General features: G+C 42.4%; 1 protein-coding gene across 1 annotated transcript in view; it reads left to right on the top strand.

The window, feature by feature from the left end:
* Nucleotides 1-4,938: 4,938 nt before the first annotated feature.
* LOC126417133 (dipeptidyl aminopeptidase-like protein 6) overlaps nt 4,939-21,846 on the top strand; it is a gene marked incomplete at its 5' end in the record, with an annotated part of 447,744 nt that continues 430,836 nt past the window's right edge. Inside the window, one exon of the mRNA XM_050085030.1 lies at nt 4,939-5,068. Coding sequence (XP_049940987.1) covers nt 4,939-5,068 — 130 coding nt within the window. The remainder of the gene's footprint in view (nt 5,069-21,846) is intronic.

Genomic DNA, 21,846 nt, shown 5'->3' with positions numbered 1-21,846 from the left:
TATATTCATTATCAAGATTGCAGTTTGTAAATGTCCTCAGCTCGAGTTAAACATTATAAAGAGGGAATACCTATGTGTGTCACAGGAAGTTTGAATTATTGGGCATATGTACAGGCACAAAATATTCCGCTACGCTACAACATGTTTTGTAATTAACATAACTGAAAACAAGCTGGCACCCAATGGTGGAAATGTCCTTGAAAACATTACGCCTTACTTACAGTCCAAGGAAAAATCTTCGCAAAAGTCCCATGAGATTCAAACTGTCAAGTTGATTCAATAGGACAAACAAGTGAGTCACTTACGGACCGTATTCACGTTGCAGATTAACGACCATGGGCTGGTACGCTGACAAGGTAGAGTGTGGTTTTTTAGGTGGTTTTCAATACACGTTGAAGATAACGATGCGACTACCTCCCAAAACTGCCTCAGAAAATAAGACACACAAACATTTGAGCTACGATAACGCACAGAACGCATTGTACAAATGTTCAAATGTCATTCACTGTCTAGTCTGTGTGATCTTTGGCGCACTGAAGACGTGCAGTTCTGTTTACCGCTGTGTGTAATAGCCCTTTGCAAGGTAACGTGTGGTTGTAATCAAAGTACACCTACTGCCAGAGGTCCAGTGTCGGCTGTAATTATCTAATGGCAGCGAAACTTGGTCGTAGTTCTAATTTGGCCACTAAGTGCAAATCTGGCGCTATGTATGCAAGAAAGACGTAGGGAAATGTTTCCACATGTAATGAATGACGAATGGGACGTGGGCAGAAAAGCTCAAACAAATGAGACAGACACAATGCTTTCACTATTAACCGCCGCTTACGTAGTGTTTCCAATATGAGCACCTGAGACGTCGACGAGATGCTGGAGACTTAAAGCATCGTGCCCAACAGTTGCTCGCTGCAGTTCTGGTGGAATATGAACAACGTGTTTATGTATACTGGCCTCCAGATCAGATAGAGAATGAACGCTCCCTGGTAAATGCGTTTAGATATCCCCAGAGTCAAAAGTCACATGGATTCAGATCAGGTTATCTAACAGGCTGTGCATCTGGAGAACCTCTGTAAACAACACGTTCAAGGAAGGTTACATGAAGCAGTACCTTCACTGGGCGAGCGACGTGAGGTGTTGCCCCATACTGCATTAAAACAGTGGTTGCCACAAGGCTGGGCTCTTCCAAAGGAGGAGCAGCAGGCTGTGTAGGGAAGTCTCTAACACGTACAGACGTCATGGTACAGTTGAGAGGCTCTCTGGGTGAATTCTCTTCAAAAAGAGTAGACCAAATTAAGGGTTTGTGAATAAGCACCTGACAGTCACATATGACGATTACAGTGGCTCTTCGTACACAACACTCGGTTTAACGGTACTCCATTCGGAATTTCAATGTATTCACTGCACTCTGTAACGTAACGTATGCCTTGTTACTCCACAGAACACTGCCCGGCCACAAGTCATCAACTTTGGCCTATGTCAGAGACTGAAGAGCGGATTCAGAACATTACTGCGGATCATGAGGGTTAAATTGCTACACCTTCTGAATCTTGTACGGGTACCAGATTGAAACAGACCGCAGAAGTTCCGTGCTGTCCAGCATGCGGAGGACAATTCTCGTGAGACAGTATGAGCACCAGCACTGTCTGGGACACGTGCTGCATTGTCAGTTACAGCAACAACAAACTCGTCAATAACTTACACCGGAGTAGCACGCCTTCCTCTTCCAGGTGTCACACCAAGACCACTCGTTTCTTCGATATTCAGTCGCTGTTAATTCCCATAGTTTTTGCACCATGTAATGACATCGGGCCTCACCTCAAATCTTTCAGTCGACGATACTTCCTCAATGCAGCAGTCTGATTGCTGCCGTTCGCATAAAACAGTTTCACTAACAGCATACGGTTTCTCTTCTAGCTATCTATACTGTTCACTCACGTTATGGCTTGTCAAATAACAACAAGGATGTCATATCGTCATATGAACAGTATACAGCTCCAGATTTTCACTGCCGGCCGTTGTGGCCGTGCGGTTAAAGGCGCTTCAGTCTCGAACCGCGTGACCGCTACGGTCGCAGGTTCGAATCCTGCCTCGGGCATGGATGTATGTGATGTCCTTAGGTTAGTTAGGTTTAATTAGTTCTAAGTTCTAGGCGACTGATGACCTCAGAAGTTGAGTCGCATAGTGCTCAGAGCCATTTGTACCAGATTTTCACTCAGTGTCCAAAACTGGAACGATTCTTTTCCCCCCACGTAAACTAGTTGCGCGTTAACCTACTAGTATGATTATCAAATTTCGCATCAAAGGAAACGTTCTTCTGTGCGACAAGTTGCGGCTGTTACGAAGAGCTGTATAAGATGATGACCTGCAGCTTTGGCGTCGGTTTTTAGCAGTACAACTCAGCAGAAGGTGGAGCGTTCGCCTGAAGATAACAGACAGTTGGATCGCCGAAATATTGAATAAAGTGGATTTTAGGATCCGGGAGGAAACCCAAGGAGACTTTCAAAACTTATTAGACCGGAAAAGCCTAGAAAGTCTTTAATGCGATTCTGTCTGTTTTGATTATTCGGGAGTAGAGCGTCTGGTTTTGAACTTTCTTTGCTTTTTGCGTTTAATTTGATTGGGAAACCGTTGAGATTGAACTTAACATGTACATGGATGGGCATGAGAAATGAAAGGTTGCAGTAAACTTTTCATCTTTGAATATTCCAAAAAATTATTCAACTTTTACTTTTATTCAAGTACTAAAGCTGTTTGTGCAAGAATGAAAACATTATTGTCCATCGAACTTAGCAAACATTTTCACTATGCAGTCGATTTTTGTTTTATTGGATACACCCCGACTAGGTTTGAAGCATAAGACTATCTTTATTATATGAAAATGTTTTCTTTTTTATATTGCTAAGCTCTCATGAAAATTATCCACTTTAAAATACACTTTACGATATATTCAGAATTTATCACTTTTTTAATTAAAATTTACAATTACAAAAGGTGCAACTTGTATTCACCTGTGAATGCACAAGATAAAATGTACTATCTCCTATTATTCTGCGTCTGGAATGCTGTGAAAAGAAACACTTTATTATATTCGTTCACCTCTACCTGTATCCTTTTTAGGATGTGGTCTTTATAGCATTCGTATATTTAAATCTGCCGCTGCTGTAGACTGCTCGCTCGCGGCGTAGCTCCGCACCGCCAGCGATATCCAACAAAATGCTGAAATTTCTTAAATAAAATGCGTAATGTTCGGGTCGAACTTTGCAGTAAATGTGACAAACAGATTTTAGTAGATAAATATCTTTTAACAGAAACAATTAAAATCTTTACATACCTTTTAGAATCCCAGCTACAAATGGCGTCGATCATCGACTTATGACAAATGAAGACTACGTAAGAGCCTAATCCAACGTCACGGGTTCCTCTCTCAGTCAGTCCGTGCGGAAGACAAGCGATTCTATTACAATATATTGTTTATTTATATCTTAACCAATTCTTGTACAGTCTTTGTCATTTTCATTACATATCGTTTCTTCTGTGGCGGTTTTCACATCCTCCGCCACAGATAGTATTTCACACTCTTTAAATAATCATTTATAATAGCAGAATTTATAATTATATTTTTCCTCACAAAATTAAGTGTCCTTTTGAAATTCAGTTAACAGAAAAACATATAAATTTTTTGTTACAGCGAGTGATCAAAAAGTCAGTATTAATTTGAAAACTTCAAAAAGTACGGAATAATGTAGATAAAAAGGTAGAAATTGACACACACGCTTGGAATGACATGGGGTTTTATTAGAACCGAAAAAAACAAAGTTCACAAAATGTCCGACGGATGGCGCTGGACAACAAAACTGCTACGGTAACGGGCGAGAGATACGCCGATATGTTACAGAATCGCATCATCCCTAGCCTGGCTGATAAGCACCTGCTGGAACGTACGATGTTTTTGCAGGATGGCGCTCCACCCCATATTGCTAGACGCGTGAAAGATCTCTTGCGCGCGTCGTTGGGTGATGATCGTGTGCTCAGCCGCCACTTTCGTCATGCTTGGTCTCCCAGGTCCCCAGATCTCAGTCCGTGCGATTATTGGCTTTGGGGTTACCTGAAGTCGCAAGTGTATCGTGATCGACAGACATCTCTAGGCATGCTGAAAGACAAGATCTGACGCCAATGCCTCACCATAACTCCGGACATGCTTTACAGTGCTGTTTAGAACATTATTCCTCGACTACAGCTATTGTTGAGGAATGATGGTGGACATATTGAGCATTTCCAGCAAAGAACATCATCTTTGCTTTGTCTTACTTTGTTATGCTAATTATTGCTATTCTGATCAGATGAAGCGCCATCTGTCGGACATTTTTTGAACTTTTGTATTTTTTTCGGTTCTAATAAAACCCCATGTCATTCCAAGCATATGTGTCAAATTGTACCTCTCTAGCTACATTATTCCGTGATTTATTCAGTTTTCAAATTTATACTGAATTTTTGATCACCCGGTACATCGAAATGTTCCTTTAACTTTCACTTTGGATGCTTGCTGCCAGAGAACGTTACAAGTCACACTGCAGTTCTTGTTGTGTGAATGGGCACTGATACAATGCTGATTTGTTGTGTAGTTAATCTGTGAAAGATAAATGTATTATTTGTTAACATTTCTAGTCCTCAGTAGCTACTGGTCGGTCGAGTATGCCAGACGGCCAAAGTCAAGTTCCACTAACGCTTTCGAACAGTGTATTTTGTCCGGTGAGCCCACGTGTAGCAGACGTAACATGCGACTAGCGCCCTTTGCCATACGGTAGAATAGGTGCGGAAGCAGAGTACTACTGCGACAGTGAGAGTCCTCTGTGTCAGGAGCTGGTGTCGGCGAACCCGAACCAGCGCAACTGGCGCGGCATCCTGATCGCGCTGCTGGTGATCGTGGTGGTGCTGGCGCTGATCGTGACGTCGGTGGTGGTGCTGACGCCGCCGGACGAGGGCCCGCGCGTGCGCGGCCGCCGCTTCCGGCTCGCCGACATCCTGGGCCACGAGTTCGCCGCGCTGCGCTTCAACGGCTCCTGGGTGTCGGGTGAGTGCTGGCAGCTCTGCGCTCCCCAACTACCTCACACCGCTCGTGCTCTAACTGCCGACAGTTTCTTTTTTCTGCCGAGTCTTTGTAATGATGCTGCAAGCAGTCACTTCTTATCATTTTTCTAAAAAAAAATCACATATCTTATCATTCTACCTTCAAGACTCTGAAACACAACTACGCGTTTCCCTTACACAGGTGACGGAATAAAGTTTCGTAATTTCTCTTCAGCATGACAAAAATCCTTTTCTCCTCATTATACGCGACGGTTTCTCATCTGTATACTCTATGCTCTAACTTTTCAGGCCTGAGATCTACTAAATGCAGTTTAGTCCATTTATATTTCTACTGACATAAAAATTCATGGAGGTTTAAGCACAAAACCACACCGTAGCCAAAGTTAACCATTATACACTACTGGCCATTAAAATTAGTACACCAACAATAAATGCAGATGATAAACGGGTATTCATTGAGCAAATATATTATACTAGAACTGACAAGTGATTACTTGCGTGCGTAGATTCTGAGAAATCAGTACCCATAACAACCACTTCTGGCCGTAATAACGGCCTCCATACGCCTGGGCACTGAGTCAAACAGAGTTTGGATGGAGTGTACAGGTACAGCTGCCCATGCAGCTTCAACATGACACCACAGTTCATCGAGAGTAGTGACTGGCGTACTGTAAAGAGCCAGTTGCACGGCCACCATTGACCAGACGTTTTCAATTGGTGGGAGATCTGGAGAATGTGCTGGCCAGGGCAGCGGTCGAACTTTTTCTGTATCCAGAAAGACCCGTACAGGACCTGCAACATGCGGTCGTGCATTATCCTGCTGAAATGAAGGGTTTCGCAGGGATCGAATGAAGGGTAGAGCCACGGGTCGTAACACATCTGAAATGTAACGTCCACTGCTCAAAGTGCCGTCAATGCGAACAAGAGGTGACCGAGACGTGTAAAGCAATGGCACCCCATACCATCACACTGGGTGATACGCCAGTATGGCGATGACGAATACACGCTTCCAATGTGCGTTCACCGCGATGTCGCCAAACACGGATGCGACCGTCACGATGCAGTAAACAGAACCTGGATTCATCCGAAAAAATGACGTTTTGCCATTCGTGCACCCAGGTTCGTCGTGGAGTACACCATCGCAGGTACTCCTGTCTGTGATGCAGCCTCAAGGGTGACCGGAGCTACGGTATCCGAGCTGATAGTTCATGCTGCTGCAAACTTCGTCGAACTGTTCGTGCAGATGGTTGTTGTCTTGCAAACGTCCTCATCTGTTGACTCAGGAATCGAGACGTGGCTGCACGATCCGTTACTGCCATGCTGATAAGATGCCTGTCATCTCGACTGCTTGTGATACGAGGCCGTTGGGTTCCAGTACGGCGTTTCGTATTACCCTCCTGAACCCACCGATTCCATATTCTACTAACAGTCATTGGATCTCGACCAACGCGAGCAGCAACATCGCGATACGATAAACCGCAATCGCGATAGGCTACAATCCGACCTTTATCAAAGTCAGAAACGTGATGGTACGCATTTCTCCTGCTTACACGAGGCATCACAACAACGTTTCACCAGGCAACGCCGCTCAACTGCTGTTTGTGTGTGAGAAATCGTTTGGAAACTTTCCTCATGTCAGCACGTTGTAAGTGTCGCCACCGGTGCCAACCGTGTATGAATGCTATGAAAAACTAGTCATTTGCATATCACAGCATCTTCTTCCTGTCGGTTAAATTTCGAGTCTGTAGTACGTCATCTTCGTGGTGTAGGAATTTTAATGGCCAGTAGTGTAATTTCTAAAAACTCATAAAAATGCAGGCCTACTACTCAATTTTCAACATATTGCGTGAGTGTACAAAATTAAAATACACACCATGACAAATGTAGAGAAACATTTGGTGTGATACGTGGCTCTGCAGTCGCTATGGTGCGTGTTGTTGAGCAGTTTTGATTGTGATAGTTTCGGAAATGAGTGATGGTGCAGTTATTTGACGTAATAGAAACAGCAATCTCGGTTTTGATAACACGAAATCTATAACTGAGTATCAAGTCATCATGCGCTTAACTGTTATGTGGAAGCTCGAAAACAAACGTTTGTGTTGCGTTCTGCAGGCAGAGCCTGTTCTCGCCACAGAAATGTATCCATAGATCAGCCAGACCGTGCTATCAATTACACTGAATGGACCATTACTTACCGTAGTCTCTTCCGAAGAATTATTCTCTATATTTTGCACGTTCGTATTTTCCAAAATGACAAACGAGAACCAGTAGCTTTTACTCTCGTAAAGATTAATGTTGGAAATATTGATTTCAAGCTACTTTTCCTATTCGAATATACTGCAGTTAGTTTCTGTTGCCAAGACAACCAGAGATGCTCGCGCGTATTACGAAACAGACAAGCGCACAATAGAACGAAGCTAATCTCTGATTTGTGTAGTGTAACTGTCAAAATATTTGACTTTTCACTATTAACTCTCAATAAACTTTTAAAACTGTCAAGAATTTTCAGGTTACTTTCAACTATTACCACTGTTTAAAAAAAAAACTCACTCAAAGTCACGAGAACAAATTAACGACGTCTTTAAAAAAAACTGAGCAGTCCTATGATTTTTCAATGTTTCTTGGTTGCGTATTATTTAGCCGTTTATCACTCCTTTTTAGCTGATGAGCATCTTCATACAGTTTTGATAACCAACTTCAAGCATGCACATTCCCAAAATAAATATCTTCAATAGCAGTTTTTTTTTCTTTTCACAGTAATTATCTTCTCCGGCGGTTTACTGATAATTCTTCACAATGCACATAGTATGGTATACATTTCCATCTACAGACTGACTTCCTGGAATACAGGCATGAACTGAACAAAATTACAGTAGTAACAAGTCCTTTTTCGTATTATCAATGTTACGATTTATTCTGTGTCGATTCTGCTGGCCCAACAACGCCATACTCTGACGTGGCATGGTTGTCGGCTCGGAGCGTTCAGCGACCAGCTTCTGAAGCTGCCGTTGCCGTCTGCTGCCAGTCCGCCGTCGTGGTTTCAGCGTTCTCGAACGCACGAAACATAAGAACACAAAAAACACTACACACAATACATCCTTTACATAATTTTAACCTGTTCCGTTTACGAATATTAACCACGAAACTCATAAACTACATGCTAATTCATATATTATATTATTCTTACCGCAAGATCATACATAGAACAGTGTTCTTGAACGAAGGCAATTCTGATCGTCAAAAGATGTGCGATATTCACTCAAGAACATCAGCACTCCACCAAAGGAGTGTAGGGGATTGGGTGTCCCCTTCCCTCCTGTTATACTGTTGTACTGACCTGCATTTGTCGTAAGCAATCATATTCACTTGTTTCGCCACGCACTGGAGTAGATGAATCGTAATATTTGTAGTTTTTCGATTGTCTGAATTTCCGAGTAATCTTTTCTTGACCATGTATTAAAAAAAAAAAAAAAAAAAAAAAAGAGTGCTGTGGGACTCTCATCCTGATTCGCCTATTCTCCTGAAGAAGCTGTTAATGCAGCTGATACTCTGTTGGGATTTCTGGACAACAGGAGTTTGGATTGAACACACGATGAGGAATGCAACAATTCTATTCAGACATGCGGTTCCGTTCCTTTAAATGCCACGGCCGCATTTTGAAGCTTGGGTCCATGCGCACATGTACATTTTTAGGAAGAGAAGCTACGAGTGAGTGACAACAAGCTGCTGTTGGTGAAGTTAACTACTAGCTCTTTCTAAACACTGAAGCGAGAGAATAATGTCAATAATTTACCTCCAGGTTGATCATGGCCAGCTGACGCATAGATTACTCTTGCTACTGGTGTATCCATCAGTGAGTGATTTTAGTGCCATGTGTGTAACTGTTCGTCATATTTTGGGAGAAACGAAGGTTATCGTCTAATACGCTGTAGACGATAAAGCAATCTACTTGGTAGAAGACTGGAAGGGAAATAGGCATGAGGCAATCTGAGGAAATTTCGATTAACCAAAATCATAAAGGCAAATGAGGATATACAACCCACCGCTTCTTAACGCATGTCCAGTGTCCTAATCAATACCCCACCTCGGCCGTTTTCGAAGAGTGCACACAGTCTGCTCAAGTTATAGCGATAAAATTAAAAAAAAAAAAATACGTCAAACTCCTTGTAGAAACTGAATGAGACGGCTACAACGTCCAGTTCAACACGCGCTGTGGATATTAATTCCTTCCCTTCCGTATTTTAACATAAGTAACTAGTAACGGTCCCATTTATACAGGAAATCTAAGATGTGCCTATTTGTATTCTGAATCATCAAGGAAAACAATGAGATTCTGTTATTCCCTACCCTTTGATGTCTTCTGAAGATGTCCTTGTGATTGCGCAGACGTAGCAGTGAGATAGCGGCTCGGCTGTTCTGAAGTATGGCTGTGAAATTTAGTAATAAGTTGACTAAGGGCTCTCTACGCTGTCAGATGTGTTTGCTAATTTAGTTGGGATGGAAACAGCTTTTTAATAAATTATCACAACACATAAAGCCATAGGCTGCTAACAACACCTATAAAGTCACAAGTAGTACGGTTTACGCACGTAGCACTGACAATCCTGGTACATCAAATACATTGCGGAAGTCGTATTCACAGATTAGTACACACATTCCACATTTTATTCCTCTCTCGACTGCTCGCAGAGTCGCGATTATTTAAGGTCATTCATTAATGGCCACGGCCGACTCATGTATTCGAGAATTCATACCAGACCGACTCTAGCATGAATCACCTTGCTCGGCGTGCCTTTTTGGCAGAAGGTGACGATGCACAGGGTTATTCGTGTGGATATCGTCATTCTTTCATTACAGAAACCCGTTATTAAAATCAAATTTGAACTGACTGTATGATACTTTACTATTGAGAGCGTGGTTAGCATGACAGGCAATTAAATCTGATTTATACTTTAAGAAATATTAATGAACGAAAACTGGAAATATGGCGTGCTGGCTCCTGTTATGACAGTCAATCAGACCGTAAGTTTACCAAACTGGTGCAATTTCTCGCGGAATCGGTAACCTCTGTACCATCTGTTGTCTGGATCTCACTATACTTCTTACAACACACATTGGCAAATGTAATCTCATCCGAAATATGAAGTGAAGCTTCGGGTAGAATATTACTGCTACAGCAGCCACAATTGTTACAGTATTGGAGCGAGATGCTTTCGGTGGGTCCTTGACTTATATTTTGAGTAATAGCACTGCAGATGTCGAACAGTCTTCAAGCTTCTATTCCCATCTACGAAAACTATTACACAATAATTTTTAAATTTTTTTTATATAGGTTCCTTATATTTCCTTTGCCAGCACTTTCCCAATTAAGTATTTTACTTTTTTATTGTTTTCGTATTATTCCATTTTTTAGGCCATTTATTTGTTATGAGCTTTTAAGTGTAGTATCTGAATGGTAGTAGCATTCCCCTGTTAGCACTTGTTTCAGATCGAAACAACAACAACAGTTTAAAATTTAAGATGATGTAACCTGATTTTTAGTACATAATTTGGTAATAACGCATTGGCCTTTTTAAAATTACATATTAAACGTAAAATTAATTGCCTCCATAAATAGAGTGATAGCATTAATTGAACGTATGGTCCTATAGTTGAAAGACTGACGTTGAGTCTGTGAAATTATTTGAAAATAAAATAAAAGAACTAAGTAGAAAAGAACATCAATCTGCGTTTCTGAAAAATAAGTAACCTTTCTCGAGTTTACATCTTCTGGGCCAATAGAAATCGGAGACTTATAATCAAACGAGTTACATGAATATTTAAGATTCTTTGGAACTCTTTTTCTTTCGTTCTTCTGTGGTCCCAAAGCTATTCTAATAAAGTTGTACCCACGATATGTAAAGAATATTGCATTTCAGAATCTCATGAATACGGCAACCATTGAAACTAACCCCCTCCACCGGCTTTATTTGGTATCTCCGCGTAGAGTCTAAAAAAAATTCATTTAATTATATGACCAGGATAATAACTGCACAATATTTGGCTCTTACAGTTATTTCACTGGAATTTTAGCATTATAATAGCATTCGACTTTCATGAATGTGAACTTTTGAGTGACCCATATGTAAATTTCTGGCTATCTCTCAAGACATTCAGTTTGTTTGTTACTGGGAAGTACTTCGATCTGCCATTAGTTGTGTGCGAAGACTAGAAAGCCATTTTTCACCGTGGCCGTACTGTTTATGCTGTTCAGGGAATTTAAATCACTTGCAGTGACGGCACATTATCGGAAATCGATAGTACCGAATTCAGATAGGGAGCTTCCAACCAGCAATGGAGAATACGTTCCACTTTCAGTGTGCATCGGCTGATGAAGACTGAATATGTGGCTTATGTCGCTATTGGTTGTCTCTCTCTCTCTCTCTCTCTCTCTCTCTCTCTCTACGTCCATCTATTTATCTATCTGTCTATCTGTGTATATGTTGGAAGAATAGAAAGATGGGAGAGAGATGTTTAAAATTTAGAGAATTAAAAACTGTTAACGTTAATCATTCAGAATATCTAAACTCAATTGTGTTTAGTTTTTTGATGAGTCCGGATTGTTTGTAAAATGGTGTATTTTCTTAAATAAAGTAAAATATTCTTCCGCTAACGTCTTCATTCATAGAGTCTTTATCCAGAAACGAGCGAAAAAGAATAAAGCAAAATGAATTGACCGTCACAGTTCTTAGAGTCCTACACCGGAACGGCATTCCTCTTGCTCTAACAAGTCGGAACATTCGAGTTCATCAGGCATGCAAAGTTGCGTGCAAGAGAGAACTTTTAACAGATGTCCTTACATCTAAAGAACTGTCGCATTCCACGAGATATACTGCTGAATCGTGGTAACAAGTTGTGAGAAAACAAGAGAAAAATTGCAGTGGCACGATTTTACATGATGTTGAACAGCTCAGGAGATGTTATCAGCTGATTAATTACAGAGACTCTGCGATTCCTTGACTGCCTCGAAATAACTAGTTGGGTAGGCAAAATAGGTTTTAGAGCAGATCTTTTGGAAAAATAGCTCGTGTTCGTTCAATCGCAACCCGGTGTTATGGACGGCCAGCGTTAAGTGTTTCAGCAGCATTGCCTCGCTCAATCTCGTGTGTCATGTCAAGACTTTTCATTTTTGCTAAGTAAATGGTCAAAATCTATCGTCTGAAATCGTTTTACTGAATACAGAACCTCATGACAAGAGCTACGAAACTTCATTTGATTGGTTCAGACTGTGTAAATTCGGGAATGATTTATTCTGAATTGTCGAGGACGTCTTGTATAGACGCATGGCGAATTCTTATCATGCAACATGAAAATATGAAAACAGAGTTCCAAAAGTACAATTTCACGTACAGGTATGGTACAAATTGCCTAATTTTGATATTGAAACTTTAATCTTTTGTCTAGAAGGTGAATGACACAATCACATTACCTTTCACATTTCCACAAGTAACAGGAGTTTCACAGTTCGGGAGAATGGCGACAATAGCACTCTTTCCTTGATTAATTTTAGAATTTGAGACATTGAGGCAGTTGATGATGACATTTGTATATTTCGACAGTTTTCTAGAAACAGAGTTAATCCGCGTAAAGGGCAACCTCCCCCCCCCCCCCCCCCCACCCCCCTGACTGCCTAATGTCAGCATTTTTTATCCTATTGACATCCTCTCCAGGAATTATTTACTGAAACCATATTTGGATGGAGCTATCACACACGATATTATCAAACGCTTTCAGGATGGTGGAAAAATTGCACCTTTCAGTGCGTATTATCTCACGCTTTACATACATGCTGAAGAAGATGACCTTCTAAAGAGACAGCCTACACTACCCTTGTCCGTCTTCTTTTGGAGTACTGTAGCGCGATGTGAGATCCTTACCAGATTCGATTAACGGAGCACATCGAGAAAGTTCAAAGAAGGATAGCACGTTTCGTAGTATCGTGAAATAGGGAAGAGAGAGTGTCACAGACCTTGCAAGATTTGGGTGGAAATCATTAAAATGAAGGCGATTTTTGTTTCTGTGGGATCTTCTCAGGCGCTCGGAAAATGGAACAAACTTCATTTTTGCGCAGTTTCCTCACAGCCAAGAAGTACGCCCTGTAGAGTGCGAAGAAAATAATTTGGCCCCTAGCTGCACATACAGCGCTGTAAGGGTGGGGACAAGAGTGATTGCGGGGGCTGTGTTGCGAACGGCCAGCGCGTATTGGATGAGATGTAGTTCGATAGCTGAAGTCAATGCACAAACGTATATATCGCGTTACTTGTAAGCTGCACCTAATTACTGTGTAGACGATAGCATTAACAGGTTATGTCAGCACGACCAAAAATTCGACATATATGTGCATTCAAAGTTTCCAGCTAGTGTATAAAGAGCAAAATAGTCATATAAATGAAGGATCAACAAAAGCAAGATAATAATAAAAATATGTAAAAGGCGGATAACGTCGCTTACTACGACATTGACAAAGTGAATACCAACTTTGAATCCATGAGGAATAGTTGTGCACAGTGACCGTTGGCTATAAGAAAGTAGATGCGCACTGCAATCAGTAGCAATCCCACTAGTTGTTATTACTCTTGCGTGTCTATATTTCGGCTATAAATGGTCGTCTTCAGTCCGTTTGAGTAACAATCCTAGAAACTCGAGGCAGTACATGTCACCATACGATCTTACAGCTGTATGGGAGCAGGAATCTCTGCTTATACAGCAATAATATCGTATGGTGAGATATACTGCAGCGAGCATGTTGGACTGTAATTCAGATGCACTGGAAATCGCTGTTAGTACGGAATCAAGATAGGCAAGAATAATTAAAAACTAATGGGATTACGAGTGATTGCTGCGTGCTTCTACTTCCTTAAATGAATAACAACTGCAACACCGTAATTATGTTTCAGTTCTCTGATAATTTGTTCGTCAGTATTATCAAAGGGCAAACTCTTCTTCCTTCTACCATGTGTTTACAAAGTAGTCGAATCTTGGAAAGTTTTGTAACTATGCTTTCCTCCTCCTTTTTTAGTATCTGTATTGTGCTGCTGGTCTAGCTAACCCTCTCACTCACAGTTTCTAGCTTTTTTGGTTGCCTCTTCCAATAAACATTGATAGCAGTGAATATAACCATACGTCTTTGATTTACGAAGAAGTATGTTGTATGAAAACTGCTGTGTCATGTTATGTACACTGCCTGTCAAAAAAAGTGAAGCACCCAGAAGAGCAGGAGGAATAGAAATAAAACTTCACTAGAAAGTGCGAGTGAAATTTACCTCGGACTTGGCAGTATTAATCCTCTTAACAGTATGAATTAACACCCCATCTTGCCTGAATGAATGCACTGATTCGGTTGGGAAAAGTGCCACACAGCCATTGTACCCTTTCTTGAGGCAAGCTTGCTCGTAATTGGTTGTAATCGGACGAGCGTTATCCTGTTGAATAATGGCACCGCAGTACTGTGGCTTGAAAGATAATACATGAAGACGCAGTATGTACGTGACGTAGCATTGTGCCATCAGAGTTCCATCATCTCTATCAGCCGTACCTTGATGTCATACCCCTCGCTCCGCACAACACGACTCAGGCAGTAATACCACTATGACCCTCCAAAGCACGGGAAGACTGGGATCTCTCCCAAGGGCCCCACCATACTCACAGATGATGATCATCTAGGTCAGTGCAGAACCATGATTCAACATTGAAACAAATGCTGTTCCATCCATGAGTACTCCATGATTGCCACATAAGACACCATTACAAATGTAGTTGTTCGTCTTTTGGTGTTCACGACAGCCTACACAGCAGGCAATAATTCTCCAGTACAGTACATGTTCTCAGATAGCAAGCACAGATGTAAAGGAGATACAGTGTTCTCTCCCCCTGCCGATCTGGAGGTTAGAATAGACCTGAGGTATTCATTCCTGTCGTAAGACGCGATTAAAAGGAGTCTCCTACTTTTTGGCCTTCAGTATCATGGTCTCCTTTCGGGTATGACCTCCACGCTTTCCAAATTTTTCCGAAGTGCGGTCCGTTTAGAGAAGGAGACCTTACATGTTTCACCATATATCCATCGCGAGATTAGACCTTCTGTACCTCTTATTGTCACAGCGCTTCAATTCGACCCGCAATCCACCTATTCGGGAGGGTATCGTACGGGGTGCGTCATCTACTTCTGTTGTACACTGCCCTTTTTCATCCCCATGACACTATTGGATTTCTCCACACCCAATATCCAGCATTGTAGTCAGCCTATCGTGGTGGGGCCGTCACGTGCCCACTCGGTTATAGCCCCCTGGCAATACAGCTCAAAACTCCCGATGTATGCCAAGGAGTAGATGCCAATCTCCTTGGGGCATCAGAACTTGCCAGGTGAACGTTGTTGTGCGTGGGTGGCACCCATGGGGAAAGTCCCTGATTGGAGTGGGTGGCATCAGGGCAGATGACTCGCAATGAAGCGGACCAAGTCGTCTTTTGCTGGGGACCGAATAACCCCAGCAGTCACTGAGAAAGGGAAGGTTAAATCCATTGCAGAGAAGTATGATCCAAAATCGTTCCCCTCTCTAGCTACACCATGGAAGGAACGCCATCCAAGCTCTGTTTGACTCAATGCCCAGGCGTATCAAGGTCGTTATTACGGCCAGAGGTGATTGTTCTGGGTACTGATTTGTCAGGATCTATGCACCCAAATTGCGTGAAAATGGAATCACATGTCAGTTCTAGTATAATATATTTGTCCAATGAATACCCGTTTATCATCTGCATTTCGTCTTGGTGTAGCAGTTTTAATGGCCAGTGGTGTACCATTTGCAATATCTACCTTCCACCATATGTGACATACCACAACATGCATTGGCCACAGTAATTTCTCAACTCCCCCAAGTTTTCTGCATTTGGGAGATTTCAATGCCCATAACCCTTTTTGTAGTGGAACCAGGACTACTGGCTGTGGTAAATATTTCCAGAACCTACTAACTCAACTGTACCTTTGCCTCCTAAATACAGGTGCCTCCACTCATTTCAATGTGGTACATGGCACATACTCGGCCTTTGATATCTCAGTTTGCAGTCCCGGCCTTCTGTCATCTTTTCACAGGAGAGCTCACACGACTTGTGTGCTAATGATCACTTTCTGCTTTTTCTGTCACTCCCTCGGTGTCACTCACTTGGAAGCTTGCTCAGAGGGGCCCTTACCAAGGATGACTGGGACGCTTTCACCTCTCCTACCACCATTGGATCACCATCACAAGGCAACATCGGTAAGTTAATCTACTATTGTGTCTGCAGCTTAATAGGCAATCCCTTTTTCTAAGGTTGCCCTCGGCAGAAGACACTGCCCTGGTGGTCATCAGAAATCGCCGCAGTCATTAGAGATCGTCGGTGGGCCCTACAACATCATAAGCGGCAACCATCAATAGAATACCTCATTGCTTTCAATCTGCTATATGGCCGTGTCCGTCAATTAATCAAACGATGGAAGCTTGAGTGTTGAGAACGATAAGTCTCCACCATCGGCACACGAATCTCTTCTTCCTGGGTTTGGACCAAGATTAGATACCCTTATGGATATCAGACCCATGCAGGTAAACCTGGGATTTCCACACATGGAGCTGTTTATAGCGACTCAGACGCAATCGCAGTGCATTCTGTCGTGCATTATGCTCGAACCTCGGTGTCTGAGAATCACCATCCCACCCTTTTTACCCTAATACAACTGGTAGAACTTACAAGACCTATATTTTACTACACGAAACCCTGAGTCGTATAACGTTCCATTCAGTGCGTGAGAGTTTCTCAGTGCCCTTGCAAACTGTCGTGGCATACCGCCTGGGCCACATCGCATCCTTCACCAACGATTAAACATCTGTCAGCGGATTACAAGCGCCACCTCCCCGTCATCTTCAACTGAATCTGGAGCGATGGCGAATTCTCGTCGCAATGGCGAGAGAGTATCATTGTTCCAGTGCTAAAACTTGGTAAGAACCCGCTAGATATTAATGGCTATCATCCTATGAGCCTCACCAACGTTCCGTGCTAGCTGCATGACCATATGGTGAGTCAGCGGTTGTGTTGGATTCTTGAGTGTCAGGGCCCTATTGCTCCATCCCAGGGCAGGTTTCATCGAGGTCGCTCCACCGCTGACAACTTTGCATACCAACAGTCTGTTATCTAAAGGCCTTTTCCTGCCGTCATCACCTAATTGCCGTCTTCTTTGACCTGACAAAAGCATATGACATCACCTGGCGCCCCATACCCTCCCTACTCTGCACGATTGGGGGTATTTTTATACAGAACATTTTCCCACTCCGCGCATTCATAGCTGGAGTCGGTGCTTCAGACAGTTCCCCCCATATCCAAGAGAGGGCTCTGGCAGGGCTATGGGCTGAGCGTCCCACTTTCTTTGGTTCAAATGGCTCTGAGCACTATGCGACTTAACTTCTGAGGTCATCAGTCCCATATACTTATAACTAATTAAACCTAACTAACCTAAGGACATCACACACATCCATGCCTGAGGTAGGATTCGAACCTGGGATCGTAGCGGTCGCCCGGCTCTAGACTGTAGCGCCTAGAACCGCACGGCCACTCCGGCCGGCCCACTTACTTTAATTACCATTAATGGTTTCGCAGTAGCAGTGGGGTCACGCTTCGTATACGCTGACTACTTTTGTATTTCCTTTTGCTCATCTATAGTTGGTGTAGCTAGCCACCTCGAGGGGGTCTTTTACCCTTCCTGACTCACTCCCTACTGCGCTAGGCGATAGTGTGTCAACAGTTGATGTAGATTTATATTTTATTCGACGGGAGGGAGGGAGGAGGTTATCACCCAGTCCAAGGGTGGGAATACTCAATCCAGGGGTGGAAATGTGACGTTCCTTACGAGGGCTTCACCCTCTCTCCATTTTAACTGTTCCTGTTTCCTCCTTCGATTTTCGTCTTTTCACAATCAAATGGTTCAAATGGCTCTGAGCACTATGGGACTTAACTTCTGAGGTCATCAGTCCCCTAGAACTTAAAACTATTTAAACCTAACTAACCTAAGGACATCACACACATCCATTTCCGAGTCAGGATTCGAACCTGCGACCGTAGCGGTCGCGCGGTTCCAGACTGAAGCGCCTAGAACCGCTCGGCCACTCCGGCCGGCTTTTCACTATCGGTGCTTCTCTAGCCTTGTGTTTTCACGCTGAAGGTTTTGTGTGTTGTAGAGTGAGTGGTTCATCCTATTTTTATTCTTGTGATTAGGCAGCCAAGGCCATCTGGTGTGTTATTAAAATACATTCTACAAATTTCCTTTTCCTTCTGGTGCACGTTATCTCGTTTTGGCTTGATTCTTTCGTTTTCTCTTTCAGTGTGGTTCTCAGTTACTTTTCTGCCTTTTTTTCCTTTCCCAGAGTCTTTTGGGAAATTGTTTTAATCCGAGACCTATATGAATTAGTAAAAGGGACTGATGACCTTGCAGTTTGGTCTCTTTACTCTCCAAACTAATCAACCAACTAACAATGTTCTTGGTGTTCCTTACAAGCACCCTCGCTTTTGATTTTTGATGGTCGTCGCTACTCGATCAGAACTTCGAGAATGAGTATGTCTCGTGTTCCCATATAGTCCAACATCAGGCAAATGTCACCTCTGAAAGCTCCACAAATATGGATATTCTATATTCGAGTAGCTGGCCAATTTGAGGTCCTTAATAAGGCATTTTTCAACGCTGTCAGGTTCTGGGAACGCTGTCACAAAAAAGTACACAAAGTCTTTATGACCATTTCAATTATAGCTCAAAATCTGACGCTGCTCAAGCCCCTTTAATAGCCTACGAGGCCTGGTAACAACATTACGCTCAAACAACACTAATGCACCTTGTTGATCTTTCAACCTCTCACAGAAAATTGCAGTTCTACTCACGTAAATTCCTGCCAATGGTGCGTACGTTTACGAAGTTACATTGACATCCGACCATGCCTTTTGGGTGCTTCACGCTTACTGTTAGGCAGTGTATTAGAGAGAGAAGTGTGCAGGTCTGCAGACGGTAGTCAACTGGGGCGCCGCCCCCTCGAGAGAAAGGTATCAAATAGTCCAGCGCTCACGACTGAAATTCTTTTCCACATTGACGCCACATTATTTTGCTCGACATATAACTAACTCTCATCACTTACAACGGAGTGAGTTCATAATTTATTGTGCCCATCAAGAAGTTTCTAACACTCAGGATTTGAATTTCCGTGTGCAGATTCGTCCGGAATGGTTTGTCTGCCTTCTGAATTTTTCTTAACGTCCTTGAACTGTTACTGTAGTTGCCAGGCGCTCTCTGCTTGTCTTCCCGGCATAAGCCTCTGGGCTCTTGTAATCTGTGATTCGCCTAGCCTTCCGGAACACTAGGTAATCGGCTGTCGATAAGTCGGAATTTGTAGCCACTCTCTCAGCATGCAGCGTTCGGTGACTTCACAGTAGATTACAAATGTCTGGAGGCGCGTTCCACGCAACAGGGTCGGCTTTCAGAGAGGAGTTCGTGTCATTAGCGCTGGTGCGTTTGTGAGGGTACTAAAAGGCGACTATCTTTAAAACTAGGCAAATACGAGATAATACCATGCGTAATGTCATGATCAAAGATTTTGATCGTTTGTAATAACTTCAGTTTTCAAGGCGTGGATTCGTGAGCAGTAGTTTCTTCTGAAACGCAAGTAAGGTATTATCCGATGATAGCCTAGTAAGCTGAAAAGCTATTCGTAATAAGCATATATTAGTGCTAACAAAACGCTATTTGTGTGTTCTTCACCATTAAATATGAAATGGTTTTTCCTGTTGTGACGGACGCTTATTTTGGAACGAAGTCCTATAGATAAGACTAATGGGAGACAGAAAATCTTTAGTGGAATTTGGGAAAATGCAGTGAATTCATCAAGGGAGTCGTATACGAGATAATTTTATATTGCTCCAGTTAATCGTACTTTATCAAGTAAACGCGACAACAAATGAAAGAAATTTGCGGGACGTAAGAGGTCGCTTGAATAACTGAAAAGAGGAAGATGAGGGTTAAAGTCCTGTCGACTACGAGATCTTTTAGACGGACCACAGACCCCTATTGGGGAAAACATAGGAAAATAACTCAAAGGTACCATCCAAGCATTTCCCGTAAGCCATTAAGAGAAATCCCGATAAATCTAGATCTGGATGGCCGAACGGGAATTTGAGCTGATATCTGCCCAAATGTGCTTCGACCAGTAGAGCCCACCCGAAAAAAAAATAAGAAAAGTAAATTAAATGGGAATTCTCGGAAGACAGTCACCTTTGCTCTAATAGGACCTCTCTGGAGCAGCGGTGTTGAAAGGTGAAATGTGCAGCTATTCTAAAGCTTTAACGTGAAATGTGCAACTATTCTGCAGCCTCCACTGTACATTTCGTGCAAGTATCATGAAATAAGATAACGGAAGTTAGGCTCAATACAGACATACATTGGCCATCATTGTTCCTGTAATTCTACGAGAAGGGTATGAGACTGTGCTAATATTGTACCTTCTTATCTGTGGTGCGCAGTGATGAGCAGATCATATACGTATTCATACATTAGCGACTAAAATATGTACAAGGAACACTAAACCACTGACAACCTTCCTATTTATTTACGTAACTCCTTTCACCCTATTATAATCTCCTAACATAAACTTTCGCTCAGGAAGAATATCACCTGTTTATTTTCGAGAATGTCTGGGTACAATGTCTTCTCGTGTCGTGTTTACATGCCCGAAACTTGATATTTCCCCTCAGATTTTCGGTGAGGGAGGCTCATATGGTCGACGATATTTTCCTAGGTGAGCAGTAATAGTAGAACTGCTGGCAACTGATCGTTGAACCTACTGTTTCTTGATATTTGGAAATGAGCCTGCCGTATGAGTCGTGAATTATGGTTAAGGCAAGAACTTAGTTTTTGATTAGCAATTTCACAACATTTAGCAATAAGAACACACACACACACACACACACACACACATCGTTATTAGAGAGCAGTACGATCGAAGAAAAATGTCCATCGATTCATGTCACGCTAACCTCAACACTTTGCATTATTCAGTTCATTTAGACCTCTGTGCCTCACTAACTGTGAGTCATAACCGTAAGTTCGCGTGACTGCATTGATGTCAATAGTAGATGAGATGCTTCTATTCACTGTGTTTTCAGCCTACAACTCACAGTTTAGCAACTAAACAAATTGTTACAGAACGGTTTCCATTAATGTGAATAATCCATACTTACTATAAAAACGGATGTGCAGTATGTATCTGTGTGTTTATGCGTATCTTCGACATCTCCTCAGAAACCACTGGAACGACATCTCCTCCGAAACCACTGGACCGATTTGAACTAAACGTGGTACTCATATTCCTTAGTGTCAGGAAACAATCGCTGTGGGGGGATGAACCACCTACCTACAAAGAGGTGGGGGTATACAACGCCCGTATTCCCGGACTTCATTACTACATTATTTGAGAATGAAAACACTTAGCTACTTGCCAGCATCATTGCACATGATTTCAAATTTTAACCAGTTTTTTCCTCGCTACCGACCACTGCAAAATGATGAAAGGAAATATGTTCATCTCTTACGACCTCCTTGTTATAGTTCAGAAGATATGTGGTCGTAAACAATGCGATGCGTGAAAAACTGCCGCATCGTGCATGAAGTTTTAATTCATTTATTCTTTATTACTAAGACACTCCTACAGTCGAATCAAATCAAGG

This window comes from Schistocerca serialis, chromosome 8, assembly GCF_023864345.2.
Source record: "Schistocerca serialis cubense isolate TAMUIC-IGC-003099 chromosome 8, iqSchSeri2.2, whole genome shotgun sequence".
Lineage (NCBI taxonomy): Eukaryota > Metazoa > Arthropoda > Insecta > Orthoptera > Acrididae > Schistocerca > Schistocerca serialis.
This window is presented reverse-complemented; position numbering and strand designations above follow the sequence as displayed.